This window comes from Myxocyprinus asiaticus, chromosome 27 (genome assembly GCF_019703515.2).
Source record: "Myxocyprinus asiaticus isolate MX2 ecotype Aquarium Trade chromosome 27, UBuf_Myxa_2, whole genome shotgun sequence".
Taxonomy (NCBI): domain Eukaryota; kingdom Metazoa; phylum Chordata; class Actinopteri; order Cypriniformes; family Catostomidae; genus Myxocyprinus; species Myxocyprinus asiaticus.
This window is the reverse complement of record NC_059370.1, coordinates 20,284,732-20,300,385: the sequence shown is the minus strand read 5'-3', so window position 1 is coordinate 20,300,385 and position 15,654 is coordinate 20,284,732. Positions and strand designations below refer to the sequence as shown.

The window sequence follows — 15,654 nt, the reverse complement described above, 5'->3', positions numbered from 1 at the left end:
TGGAATATTTAGTAGTGAGGAAATTTCACGACTAGACTTGTTGCACAGGTGGCATCCTATCACAGTACCACGCTGGAATTCACTGAGCTCCTGAGAGCGGCCCATTCTTTCACAAATGTTTGTAGAAGCAGTCTGCATGCCTAGGTGCTTCATTTTATACACCTGTGGCCATGGAAGTGATTGGAACACCTGAATTCAATTATTTGGATGGGTGAGCGAATACTTTTGGCAATATAGTGTAAGAACCAAGGGGATGCAAACTTCTGAACAGGATGATTTGTGTAAATTACTGTAAATTTTGTGTAATCTAGCATTTGAAGGGCAGTACTCCATAAAATATATAATCTTTTATCTCTTATATTTGCATACATTCTGAAAGGGGTGTGAAAACATATAGGCCTAAAACAAAAGGGGTATGCAAACTTCTGCAATATATACTTTGTGAAAATTTATATTTTATTTATTTTTTGTTTTTCAAGATTTAACCACATTTGAGCACAATGTAGAAATTCCATGTAGCTTATTCTATCCATATAATTTCATATTGCATGTGCAATTATGAATAGACTTGTCATGTCAGGTACACATTTTAACACAAAATTCACAACACTGGAACCTAAAATTCAAAATACAATCTCCACATCTCAACATTTGAGTGTTGTACTACAACCCCAATTCCAAAAAAGTTGGGACAGTATGAAAAATGCTAATAAAAACAAAAAGGGTTGATTTGTAAATTATATTCACCCTTTGCTATACTGAAAGCACTATAACATTGTTGGGCCTCATGTATTCAGATAGAAGACAAAGGCAGGCCTAACAGTCAAAAACATTCCTCAAGCCCCCTCCTTCTAAGTCATAAATCTTACTGATAAAAATCGCGCCAAAATCAAACAAAGGGAGTCCAAAACAGACTACAGATCCATGAAGCCTTGCCCTCTAAAGGATCGAGCTCTCAACTCCTATTGGATGAGGCACACAACAGAACGTCCCTCAAACATGACATCATCCGGACTTCAAATAATTCTGAAAATACTTCCAAAGTTGCTTCCGGCGACTTCGTTCACCGAATACGGACGTAGCTTTTTGCTGCTCTCCGGTGTAACCTCGTGGCATAAGGAAGTAATGTCCGACTTGAAACTGCAGCCATACAATCTCCATCTCGCTGGACGAGTTGAGATTACTCTGTGTTCAACCAAACACTCTAACGGATCCGAAGGAGACCGCCGAGCAATTCGCATCTTCATCCGTTGGCCTACAGAAGTGAAGAGATTAAAGATTTCTCTTCCATCTTCAATCAAGTCGACATTTCTGAGTTCTCCGCCAGCCCGCCGAGAATCAACAGCCGTACCGCCCTCTGAGAATCAACAGCCATACCGGCCACCGACAGCGCGAGGAAACGGCTCTCGTCATCACACGAGCCTCAAGAAACCGGGTCAGAGTTAAAGGATGGAGGAAAACACATTCTACCTGTGTCCTCATGCGATTCAAGTAAGAGGTTACGTCTGGGCAGAGATAGAATATTATAGTGTGTTATTCTTGTGTTTCAAGGTTTTTTGCTTGTACAGTTTACGGACCGCCATGTCCGCTCATTATTAATACTCAGGGTATTAATTATCACGAATTTGTTTTGCTGTATTGTAGTCCAACCAAATTGGACTGTTGTGCATTTTCGCCATCGCGGGTGAGACAGCAACTGAGTTCATCCATTAAAGAGTCAAATAACGCAGGACTTTTACGAGGCCCGCTCGTAAAACCGCGTCTCTGAGTGATGAACACGGCTGCTTCATCTCCAGCTATCGCGAAATCAGCTTTCGGGCTGTCACTTAATCATCTCTCTCTCTCTCTCACTAACCACACTGACACACACACACACTGTCACACACACACCTCATGTGTTATAGGATTATTTTTATTTCCATATCTAATCATATCACTGTTTAGTTTGTAGTTGTAAGTCGGAAGTTTATTGACTGCATTGTATTAATTATTAATTGATATTACTGCATAAATAAACTTTGTTTATGTTACAAAGAGAAGTGTTTTGGTTTGTTTTGCATACGCCTGTGTCGTGCTGACGGGATGTCAGTGCTCGGATTCAAACCTTCATTCATTGTTTTTTTATTCGAAAATCGATATTCTTCGGATGTTGATTTTCCTAAGAAAACAATCTAATATTGAGACTGTTTTAATATTCGGTTATTAGTCCCTGATTTCAGGGTGGTGCCCCGTCAATGTTAATCCTTATTAATATTCTATTGATTTTTGATAATTGATAATTATCTTTGGTTGAATTAGAATGATCAATAAGCTAGTGTTAATTTTAATGTTTCATCGATGTTAACAATTGATAAGTGTTGATTTTAAAGGATTAAATAAAAAAAAGTTCTATCAATGTTCTATTGATTTTAATAATTATCTTTGATAATTATTAATTATTGCTAATAACCAAACTTGCTCCTAAACGTAGCACACTACATTTACTGGAGTCCTATATGAGGTTTTAATGAGTTAGATCCAATTAATTAATTTAAATATTGATTACTAACTACAGAAATAATTATTAATTATTTCTGATAGTAACACTGATCTAAACAACCAGTAAAGCCCTACAACATTATATGATGTTTTACTTTAAATGTACAGTAATTTAAAATCAGATGATTGCAACATGCCCCAAAAAAGTTGAGACAGGCAATTTAAGACTAATAACAATTTGACAAGTTAAAATAACAAGGCGATGTGAAACAGGAAATGTTAAACAGGTGAGGCAATCGTGTCACAGGATATAAGGAGCCTCCAAAAACAGCCTAGACCTTCAAGAGTAAGGAACATTCGAGACTTGTAAATTTGCCAACAGATGCTTCAGCAAATAATCCAGCACATTGAGAATAATGTTCCCCAAAGACAAATTGGAAGGATTTTGGGCATTTCACCTCCTACAGTGCACAATATAGTTAAAAGATTCAAGGAATCTGGTCAAATCTCGGTACGTAAAGGGCAAGATGAAAAACACTTCTGAATGCATGTGATCTCCGATCCCTCGGACGTCTCTGTCTTACAAAACATCATACATCTGTAATGGATATCATGAACATGGGCTTGGGATAACTTTAGTAAACTTTTGTTAGTCAACACCATTTGCCGCTGCATCAACAGATGCAAGATAAGACTTTACTATGCAAAGCAGAAGCCCTACATCAACACTGTCCCGAAGCACTGATGACTTCTCTGGGCTCGTTGTCTTCTTAGATGGAAAGTAGAACAGTGGAACTGTTTTTTTTAGTCTGATGAGTCCACATTTCAAACAGTTTTTGAAAAACACAGCCATCGTGTTCTCCGGGCCAAAGAGTAAAAGGACCATCCAAACTGTTATCAGCGTCAGGTCCAAAAGCCAGATGTCCCGGAATTTTCAGCAGGCCAACTTCAAACCACATACTGGCCGAATAAGCAATGAGTGTGGGTGCTAGATTGGCCTGCCTGCAGTCCTGACCATCTCCAATTGAGAATGTGTGGTGCATTATGAAGCGCACAATACGGCAACGAAGACCTAGTACAATTGTGCAGCTGAAGACCTGCATGATGGATGAATGGGGGAAATTCCACTTTTTAATCTTAACAAACTTGTGTCTTTGGTGCCTAAATGCTTAATAAGTGTTATGAGAAGAAATGGTGATGTTTCACAGTGGTAAACACTCAACTGTCCCAACTTTTTTGGGGTGTTTTGCAATCATTTGATTTGAAATGACTGTACATTAAAAAACAACAACTATGAAATTCACAAGGAAAAACATCATATAATGTGTAGTTCTAGAGCTTTCAATATAGCAGAAGTGAATATAATTTACACTCCTTTTTGTTGTTATTAGCATTTTTCATACTGTCCCAACTTTTTCAGAATTGGGGTTGTATGTAAAAAGTTCAGTGTAGCTGTCTGAATGTGACATTGTCTGATTTACCTCCATGCTCGTGGGGATATAAACAACCTTGCTCACATTTTCATGTTTTGTGTGAAGAAATGGATTGGCTTCTTTCAGTTCATTGTTGAAAACGCATTTTTATTTGGGCATTTGCGCTGACTGACCAGATACATTTCAGCTGATTTGCTGAAGATGAGAATAAAAGTATCATCAAATCTGCAAATGATACCAGAGACAACAGCGAGAAGAACAATGAGGGATTTAATTTAAAAAGAAATAAAATCAGTGACCCTACCAGCTGAAACCAGGACATAACAAAAAATGTTTTTTAAAGAATTGTTGGGACACCGGGACACACCTCTTAAAACCGGGACTGTCCTCCTGGGTAAACCGTGATGTCTGGTCACTATAATTAAATTATAAACAAAACATTTCGCTGCCCAAAAAAAACTGTAAAATAACATATTTTAAGCAGCTCGTCAATGCTTTTAAAATAGAAAATCAATAATAAATAGGTGCTGTTTATCTGTTTAGAGGTTCTGTCTGCTTTAGCAGTAATTATTTTTTTTCCAACTATTTAAAAAGTTAGTCAATTCATCAAGGACCAGTTCAAGTTGACAACACTGCATGGATCACAAGAGACTACAGAAGCCTACATGTGTGAATATATTACACCTAAAAAGACTTAAAATTCAGATTTTTTATTTTTATATGTTGTTTTTAGTAAACTGTGAGAGACATGATGTGGGTGACTTGACTTAATGAAGTTTTTAACCACGATGAAACCGCGATGCGAGCACCGTCTTGGCTGCACAAATGCAGCGTGCGATTTTACCAGTTGTCAGTTCCTGTGCCATGCGAAACCACCTTGTTTAGTTTCTACTACATTGGCTACATACCTGTCTTTATGTGTTCATTGTGCCAGCCACCTCGGTAATCAACATTACACAGTAGTCTCCGTAGTAACATACAATCGAATTGGTTGACTGATGAGTGTGCTGCTCTGCACATGCGTATGTGTGTGCGTGTGTTTGCTCAACACGGTGAAACAAACTCTGGTTGTGTCTACGACATCAGGGGGTGCTACAGCTGCATGCAGGCAGAGATGTGTTCATTTATTTCTGTTTTGTAATTTTTCTTTTATTTTTCATTGCATCACAAATGCCATGGACTCGGCTGGACTTGGAAAAAAATCCTGAGACCCAAAGACTCCACAAGTCCATTAAAATTGGAGTCGTGACTTGGACTCGAGTTCGAACTCGATGACCCCAACTCTATTGTCTGGACTATTTTATAGTGCTTTTTTGTCACTCAGCCTGATTCACTTTCATTGTATGGAGGAAAAAAAATAGTACAAATCCTGCTAAACATCATATGTTTATGTTCCACAGTAGAAAAAAGAAAATCATTTGGGTTTGGAATGACATGAGGGTAACTAAATGATGAAATAATTTTTGGGTGAGAACGAATGTGTGTCTGTGTGTGTGTGAAAATGACATAAGTCCAAAGTACTACTGTACCAGAAAAAAATCTAATTCCAAATCCCATAGCTATAACTGAGTGTATGCATGAATGAGCGTTAAATTTCCATGTGCAAATGCATGTGTCTGTGTGTGCATGCTTGTGTGTGTGTGTACCGAGCGTGTAATGTGCACTACGTCCAGGCCAAAGCAGACACTGATCAGTGCTGGCAGCTTTCTTGAGCCCTCAAGACCTGCCGCATGGAGCTTTCATTCTTCAACTGGAAAGCAGCTGACCCCTGTCCACCCCGCTGCATGCCATCTCTCCCTCTCTTTCTCGCCATCTCTCTCACTTCCTCTTGGGCTGTTGTAACGGCCCTGCTGTTTGGAACACTGTGTCCATGCAAAGAGGATCAATATGCCAATCAGAGCTCAAGCAAGTGAGCAGGGTGGCTGCTGGGAGTGTATCAGGGCAGAAGTGAGGCGTGATCACTGTCTGTGCGAGACTGAACTCCTACCTGCTGGCAAAGTGCTCGATCCGGCTGTGTGTGTCCGCGTGAGGCAGCCTGGGAGATGAGCAGGGCCTGTCAAAACACACAAACACATCTGTTAGCAAAATAACTTTATGTATGTATGCTTGTGTATTGCCTCCTTAGAATGAATTGCTTTTGCTGTATTTCTCTTTTGTTAGTCGCTTTGGATAAAAGCGTCTTCTAAATGAATAACGGAGTAATTAAGCAAGCGATAATGTCCTGTCAGCCGGTCATTATAACAAAACAGACCCTGACAGGGTGACCAGTTGACTGTGCATTATCCCATTTATTACTGTACATGGCTACATACCAAATAAATAAATTCATGGAAAGTTTTTATTATTTTATTAGACTGCTTGACTGCAGAAAGATACTAGAGACAGAACACAAACATAGCTATGTAGTAAATATAACTTGCCAGGATGAGCAGTCTTTTATACAGAAATGTCTATGACAATGGTCATAATTCATGACAGACCAATCAGAATCCAGTATTCCCAAGAGATGTGTAATAATTAAAAGTAGTAATGCGTGTGCTGTGTGACTCCAGCCAGGTCTCCTAAGCAACCAAATTGGCCCGGTTCCTAGGGAGGGTAGAGTCACATGGGGTAACATCCTCATGGTCGTGATTAGGAGTTCTCACTCTCAATGGGGCGCGTGGTAAGTTGTGCGTGGATGGCAGAGAGTAGCATGAGTCTCTGCGGTGTCATGCACAGTGAGCCACTTGATAAAATGCACGGACTGACGATCTCAGAAGCGGAGGCAACAGAGCACAATATGACGATACTTGAGCAAAAATGAGCTGCATGGTCGAGTTGCAAGAAAAATGTCAATGCCACAAAAAAGCCTGGTTACAATATGCCCGACAACACCTTGACACGCCTCACAGCTTCTGGCACACTGTAATTTGGAGTGAGGAGACCAAAATAGAGCTTTATGGTCACAACCATAAATGCTATGTTTGGAGAGGGGTCAACAAGTATTGTGCTCCTTGAAACAACCACACCGTCTTTTTCCAGAGCAGCCTGTATTTCTCCTGAGGTTACCTGTGGGTTTTTCTTTGTATCCCGAACAATTCTTCTGGCAGTTGTGGCTGAAATCTTTCTTGGTCTACCTGACCTTGGCTTGGTATCAAGAGATCCCCGAATTTTCCACTTCTTAATAAGTACTGACTGGCATTTTCAAGGATTTGGATATCTTTTTATATCCTTTTCCATCTTTATAAAGTTCCATTACCTTGTTACGCAGGTCTTTTGACAGTTCTTTTCTGCTCCCCATGGCTCAGTATCTAGCCTGCTCAGTGCATCCACGTGAGAGCTAACAAACTCATTGACTGTTTATACACAGACACTAACTGCAATTTAAAAAGCCACAGGTGAGGGAAATTAACCTTTAATTGCCATTTAAACCTGCGTGTGCCACCTTGTGTGTCTGTAACAAGGTCAAACATTCAAGGGTATGTAAACTTTTGATCAGGGCCATTTGGGTGATTTCTGTTATCATTATTATTTAAAAAGGAGCCAAACAACTATGTGATAATAAATGGCTTCATACGATCACTATCCTTAAATAAAAGACAGTTTTTTTGCATGATCAGTCATATTTTCAAAATCAATGCCAAAATTTCACAATTTCTGCCAGGGTATGCAAACTTTTGAGCACAACTGTATATTGATAGTGAGAGATCAAGAGTTCAAAAGTCTGATTGCTTGGGGGAAGAAGCTGTCATGAAGTCGGCTGGTGTGGGTCCTGATGCTGCGATACCGCCTGTCTTATGGTAGCAGTGAGAGCAGCCCATGGCTCGGGTGGCTGGAGTCTCTGATGATCCTCCGAGCTTTTTTCACACACAGCCTGGTGTATATATATGTCCTGGAGGGAGGGAAGCTCACCTCCGATGATGTGTCTGGCAGTTCGCACCATCCTTCGCAGGGCTTTGCGGTTGTGGGCGATGCTATTGCCGTACCAGGCGGAGATGTAGCCAGTCAGGATGCTCTCTACAGTGCTGGTGTAGAACCGTGTGAGGATGTGGCAGTTCATTTCAAACTTCCTCAGCCGTCTCAGGAAGAAGAGGCGCCGATGAGCCTTCTTCACAACAGCCTCAGTGTGGACAGACCATGTGAGTTCCTCAGTGATGTGGACACCCAGGAACTTGAAGCTGCTGACTCTCTCCACTGATGCTCCATTGATGGTGATGGGGCTGTGTTCTCTTTCTCTTCTCCTAAAGTCCACCACAAGTTCCTTTGTCTTACTGAAGTTGAGGGAGAGGTTGTGCTCCTGACACCAGTGTGTCAGATTGTGCACCTCCTCTCTGTAGGCTGTTTCATCATTGTCAGTGATCAGACCTATCACCGTCGTGTCATCAGCAAACTTAATGATGGCATTGGAGCTGTGTGTTGCCACACAGTCATGTGTGTACAGGGAGTACAGGAGTGGACTGAGAACACAACCCTGTGGGGCTCCAGTGTTGAGGGTCAGTGATGAGGAGATGTTCCTGCCCATTCTAACCACCTGGTGTCTGCTTGACAGGAAGTCCAGGATCCAGCTGCACAGCGAGCTGTTTAAGCCCAGAGCCCGGAGTTTCTCATCAAGCTTGGAGGGCACTATGGTTTTGAATGCTGAGCTGTAGTCTACAAACAGCATTCTCACATAAGTGTTCCTTTTTTCCAGGTGGGAGAGAGCAGTGTGTATTGTAGATGCAATGGCATCATCAGTGGAGCGGTTGTTGCGGTAAGCAAACTGCAACGGGTCCAGTAATAGAGGCAGCACAGAGCAGATGTAATCTCTGATTAGTCTCTCAAAGCATTTGCTGATGATGGGGGTCAGAGCAACAGGATGCCAGTCATTTAAGCAAGTGATTTTGGATTGCTTTGGTACAGGCACAATGGTGGATGTTTTAAAGCATGTGGGGACTACAGACAAAGAGACAGAAATAATACCAGGTGGAAAAGGGGTCTATGTAAAAATGGCACAAGCTTACCCTACTTAAATGAATGTGACATCAAATAAACAAGAATTAGGTCAGAAGCAATCCAAATGCAATCAGATTATATTACCATACAAATGTAATCCAGTAAATTACTTTGACTAAATTTTGTCATGTAATTTGTAATCAGTACCAGATTACAATTCAGATGTAATCTACCCAGCACTGCTGATAAGGTAGTTGGCAATAACAATATAATTGGTTATCTAAAAAAATTCTTTCCCCTCAATTAGCTTTAAGTTACTTTTTGTTAGATAGTTGTTGTAGTGTATCTACTTTTTCAAAAGGATGCTTGACTGTAGCTTAGCTACTCTGAAACTTTTCCATCCTTCAAGCTACTCGCATTTTAAAGCAGTTTCCCCAGTACTGGTCACATAGAGAATCCCTCCGTCCCCACTGTCACAAACAAATTGCATTCTATTCCCTAGTTCTCTAATCATAAAACTTCAAACAGAGCACATGGGCACTGAGGAGTAATTCTCAGCAACAGAAACATGAAGTCAAACTCACGTCTCAGAGCTCTCCACCTCCAGCACTGATTGGACGGGCAGGTAGCCCCTCTGTGGGTGTTTACTGAAATACTGCTTTGAGCGAAACTTGTTCTTCAGTGTCTTAGCAAAGTCCCGCATCTTTTCACCTGAGGTTGTCTAGAATGATTCAGACAGTACAGTGAGAAAGAGAGACAGAGAGAGAGAGAAAAAGAGCCAGCGGAGAAAAAATGAATGTACATGAACAATTGAGATGCAACACATCTCCTTTGTAACGTTCCTCTGACACACAGTGCAATACATCAGTCCCTCCTCAGAACATTCGTCTTCTGCCCATCTCAATATATCATCTTTTGAGCAGCTACAGAAAGCCGGTGCATAATAAAGACCCCCTCCTATAAAACTCAGACTGGAGCATGGGAAAACCATTAAGAAAATGGCTTTGTGTTGTATTTCACCGCAGGAGATCAATTAAGTTCAATTCATTTATTTTGTGTAATGCCTTGAACAATAGTGATTGAATTAGAAACCTCTGAGCAAGCACGATGCTGCCAGTTGGCAAGGAAAAATTCCCTGCAAGAAAGAAAGAATATGTACCGGGGTGTAGTACTCCATGATGGGGTAGTGTAGTTTCTTGCCCTTGGTTGTCCGGCCGGTGAGAAAACATGTCTGGCAGATGTCCACATTAAACTGTTTCAGACTTCGATATCTGCATCAGTAATGAGGCAGAGAAACATTTTAGATTCAAATGTATGTAGATACATACATACCTTATTTTCAGGGCTACGAAGAGATTAATAAAATGAATTGTGACTGCCCGGCTGAAAAAAATAAATCTAAAAGGAATAGTTTACGTAAAATTTAAAATTATGTCATAATGTACTTACATTCACGTCGTTCCAAACCCGCATTACTTTTTTCCTTTTTTTATGCAGAACACAAAATATGTTTTAATCAATCTTATTATCAATACAATAGCAGTGGATAGTGCCTGACTTTAAAGCTTGAAAAAGGACCCCAAAGTATCATAAAAGTAGTCTGAGCAGCCTGTGCGTCATATTACAAGACTTCTGGAGACATACGATAGGTTTGGATAAGAAATAACTAACAATTTAAATAATTTCATAATCAAATCTTGAAAAGTCAGCCCGCAATATTTAAATAAAACATCTCCTTTTATGTTCCACATAAAAAAGAAAGTCATACAGGTTTGGAATGATGAGAGTGAGTAAATTATGACAATTTTTACTATTGGGTGAACTATTATTTTTGGGTGAACTAAGAGTTTTGTAGCTTTTAGTTGATGTTTGTCAGTTCTGAGGCCATCTAAACTAAACTTAGTTGGTGAAGCTCATTGACAAACATCTTGGCATAAAATTTTGAATTTGCCTCTAAGAATTTTTTTTCCTTTCATTTTAAAGTGCATTCAGTTTTAATGCATTAAAGGAATGTTCTGGGTTCAATACAAGTTAAGCTTAATCAGAAGCACTGGTGGCATAATGTTGATTACCAAAGAAATTCATTTTGATTTGTCCCTCCTTTTCTTAAAAAAAAAAAAAAAGCTAAAATTGAGGTTACAGTAAGGCACTACAATGGAAGTTAATATGTCCAATTTTTGGAGGGTTTAAAGGCAGAAATTTTAAGCTTATCATTTCATAAAAGCACTTATATGAATTTTTCTGTTAAAACTCATGTATTATTTGAGCTATAAAGTTATTTAAATTGTCATTTTTACAGTCATTTTAGGGTTTGTTGACATTACATTGACATGACAACAAAGTTGTAAAATAGGCTATACCTTTACACAGAAAAGGTTTGTAAGTGATTTTATCACACTAAAATCATGTTTACACGCATGTCCTTTATGTCTTGTGGCTATCTGTTTGAAAAAGTGTGTATTTTAATGTTAAAAAATTGGCTCCCATTCACTTCCATTGTAAGTGGCTCACTGTAACCCAGATTTTGCTTTTTTTTTAAAGAAAATGAGGGATGAATTGAAGTAAATTTTTGTGGGAATCAACATTATGCCAAAATGCTGTCCTTTGAGCTTAACATGTATTGAACACGGAATATACCTTTACGTTTTTCTTAGTTTTGTTAGTTTTTCTTTTCTCAGTCCTAGTTAATTTGCAAACACTACACACTAAATACTATTAACAGTCCATGTAAACCACTCCCTTTGCAGTTCTCCACTACAATGTTGTTACCTCAATGCTTTTGATGAGAGAAAAACAGCTGAAAGAACAATTTTTATTTTCTTCCAGCTAAGAACACAGATAGAGGTCTGTGCCGTCTTGCACAGGAAGTCTCAGCATTGCAGCAGCTCACCTGAAGCCCTTTATAGGGCACTGCTTACAGATGTAGCAGCGTGCCTGGTGCTTGGCTGTCTCGGCAACAGTGACCCGGTGCAAAACAGGAAGCCACACCACTGACTGAGGCTCTAGACTCATCCACTCCAAGAAGTGAGACACCTCTATTGCTGACTTACCAGGAGCCTAGAGGTAAAGCACAGCACAGAAGATGCACATGTCAAAGAATAAATCAAAGAAACGGAATGCAATCAACGAAGCATAGGGCTATTCAAGTGGGCCAAATGGAAATATTCCTTGGGGCATGCGGGCCGAGCCAGAATATTATCCCAAACAAAAAGCTATTATCCACTGCAGATAACAGTTTTACGACATAATATAATATTTGTTTGCTATATAAAACATTGTGTTTATAGCTTTCATTTATGTGTCACAAGAAACATTTCCACCCAGCATGAAATTCTGGCAAAACACACTTGTAATAAATATGACAAAACCGTCAAAACCAAATCAACCAAAAGTGCTGTCAAAATAGGTCCCTAGAAGAGAGAAAAAAATCAGACTGGTGGCAAGTATGCTATTAGTCATCCAAAACAGACAGGTTTATAAAGCACTAGGACCCACAGAGGAACTCTTTGCTAGGTGTATAACTTTATAAAGGTAACATTTCAGTTAATCTAGCTATTTTACATTTCTCGGACTTGGAAAATGACAAGATGCCACTATAAAATCTGATTGATTGACATTCTTCACTGCGCGGAACAGGCCTTACTCTTATTGTAACTAGTAATGCATAAATAATGAACTCTATGCACGGTCACTTACGCGTTTTGCTCAGAGGGCAAACTTACTTCCGGTGCAGCACCGAAAACTATTTCTTCCTACGCTGATAAATGCTGTCGAGACGACTCGGGGGAAAATGACTTTTCACACGTATTATTTACACAAGTTTCTGTGGATGACACTGGACAATATCCATCACACATTGAGACACAGAGCTGTTGCTCCATCCAGTAAAAAGAAGTGGTTTAACAATGTGTATTTTAAGATATTTAGATCAAAATGAGGGTGAATATTCACAAGCAATAGACCAGCACAGGCTTTGCAAGGTCCCTGTTTCCAACTGTATTACACATGTAATTATTTTGATTTATTTTGCTAGATAAAGTATAGCCCTCTGTGATATTATATGTTCATATAATATGATAATTGATGCTACTCCAGCTTCAACCAATGCTGGAGTGAATGTTAGTATATTTCTTAACAAAGTGACTCTAACCATACAATTTGTCTAATAGTGGTCAATATTAGTTTATTGTATTGTATTTATGCAGTATAATATAATTTTCACTTTCAGTAAAATTTACATTAATAAAAATTGTGTCTAGTTTCTGAGAGATTTGTCATGTGCATGTGCAGAGATCTGCCAAACTGAAGAGAACACTGATGATGGACGAATGCTTTTGACAAGTGAACATTTTATTATACTTTTTTTTTCTGTTATTTGCACACAAAAAAAAAAAAAAGAAAAAAAAAAGAAAAAGGGCAGTAAATGACGCAGTAATATGACACAATAAATATAGATTAAATTGTGTGTTAACACTTTACAGTAAGGTTCCATTTGTTAATATGCATTAATGTATTAGGTATCATTATCAACAATTAACAATCTATTTTTTTACAGTATTCATTAATCTTGTCAATATTAGTTAATAAAAATAGAATTGTTCATTGTTAGTTCATAGTGCATTAACTAATGCTACCATATACAACTTTTGATTTTTTAAATCTATTAGTATGTTGAAAATAACATTAACCAAGATTAACAAATGCTGTAAAAGTATTGTTCATTGTTAATTCATGTTAACTAATGATGTTAACTAATGTTAACAAATAACCTTATTGTGAAGTGTTACCAGTTGTGTTACTGTATCATTACTTTTATTTATGAATACTATGGTGTGATATTACAGATTATATGAATAAAAACAAATTAATCCTCAACTGTAAGTTTTTTCTCAGTAGTGCTTTACTCATGTGTAATCTCATGCTTTGACTAGGGGGAAATATAATAATTTACAAAAAAATTAGTACTGTGTAGTTTTCTCAGTGATGTTTCATCGCCCTGCAGATGGCGCTAAAACCTCAGCTGCGCAACGGAGCGACTGTCCCACATTGCCTTCTGGTGATTGTTTGTGCTCTCGAATCGCATGTGTTGCTGTATTTCTCACTTGTAAATCACTGTACAATTGCTGGATGTAAATACTTTGCACACAGAGGAAGCCTTACACAACGTTATAGCAGTGTTCGTCTGTTCTGCAAGCTTCAAAACGTATGTATTTACACTTTTGGAGCTCATTACGGAAATCATTTTTATACTCTTACTAAATAAAATCACACTTGTTGTGATAAATCACTTTATTTTAGAAAGAATAGTAGTTTGCTATAACTCTTGACACTTTCGCTTCAGCTGGATACCATACCGGAAGACTGTTAGCCCCCTGAGATTTGACCAGAAATACATAGGCTATGTTCCATGCATAGAGTCCATTACATTCTTTTCACAATAATGAATGCAGTCTGGGAGAAACTGACTACAGTGTTACCCACATTTACTCCACAATTAGCTGATATGTCTGTAATGTAATTTAAATGTATTTTTACGTTGGCACACATTAGCTGGCAACCTCATGCATTTGTTATTTCATATGTTTCAAATTAATGTTTCAACAGAGTATGTAAAAGTATGAGAGAATTCAATTTTATTGCCAACAATATGGAATTTATTTGACTAAAAATGTACAGATGTTGAGTGAAATGTTTAAAAAACAGTAATATTATGTGTTTGTGTGTATGTGTGGGCAGGTTTAAATGCTTTATGAGGACTTTTTTTTAGGTTACAAACTGGTAATTACAAGGGTATTATGCTATAAATGTGGTTTATGAGGACATTTCTAGTGTCCCCATAATTCAAATCACTTAAAACAAACATATTAAATGATGTTTTATTGAAAATGTAAAAATGCAGAAAGGATGACAGGAAATAACCCCAATAAAAGAGGATGACACAAAAATCTGGAATGTGCTAAATTCTCATTAAATACGCTCTGAAAATGCATTAAAAGGTTGATTTCCCTGGAGCGCTTTCTGCAGCTTGGGCAAAGTTTCATAATTAACACAAGTATCTCTAGCATGGCCCCTTGGAGTGTGCCATCTCCTGACTCTCTCAGCTGTGTGTGTGTGTATGTCTTCAACAGTGTTTGTAGTCTGGGTCTGAGACTAAAATCTGCAGTGTGGAGTTGAATGGACCACAAATATCACTGAAATACCAAAAGAGAATATTACAAACAGTCCACATCAAAGCCAAATCACCAGTCTTTTCATGTACACACATGCTCAAGCATCATAATTGCACAACCCAGCAGAGCTGCATTATTCTATGGCTTTGATGTGAACGATATAGCCAGTAATAAATTGCATAATTAGGAGGTACTGACTGGCACTACAGTGGCAATCTTTCCAGCCATAAAAAGCCAGATATGGAACAAATGTGAAAATAAATGGATTTGAATTATGTGTGCCTGAAATCGCACACATACTACTGAATGAAACAGGATTTAATTAAGGACTGGCAAACCCAAAAATAAAGGTTTAAGGCCATTCTACAAGAACCTGTACCCTACACCAATTTTATAATTAGTACGTCAGTAGAATTAAATGCCAGGAGGTTACAATGCAGAGAGCTGCAGTAGCATTTTCAGAAGCCTCAAAAGTATAATGAGAGATGGGAATTCTTCTTTCTCCTTGCATATTTTGGAGTGAAATGGTGCATCATCACCAACAGTGATTTGCAGCAACAAAGTGAATGCAAGTTACTCATTTTCAATGAGAGTTTTCAGCAACATAAGTGACCATTGGCGAGCTCAACTTTATGCTAATGAGCAGTGGTGTGATGCTGCCA

The 15,654-nt window shown here is 38.5% G+C and overlaps 1 protein-coding gene across 1 annotated transcript in view; it reads right to left on the bottom strand.

Annotated features, from left to right (window-relative positions):
* The window catches only part of LOC127418371 (dystrophin-related protein 2-like), a 234,719-nt gene that overhangs the window by 37,017 nt on the left and 182,048 nt on the right, over nucleotides 1-15,654 (bottom strand). The window contains exons 16-19 of the mRNA XM_051658987.1: nucleotides 11,713-11,879; nucleotides 9,982-10,093; nucleotides 9,407-9,543; nucleotides 5,899-5,964 (exon numbers count right to left, since the gene is read on the bottom strand). Of these exons, the coding sequence (XP_051514947.1) occupies nucleotides 5,899-5,964; nucleotides 9,407-9,543; nucleotides 9,982-10,093; nucleotides 11,713-11,879 (482 nt within the window). The remainder of the gene's footprint in view (nucleotides 1-5,898; nucleotides 5,965-9,406; nucleotides 9,544-9,981; nucleotides 10,094-11,712; nucleotides 11,880-15,654) is intronic.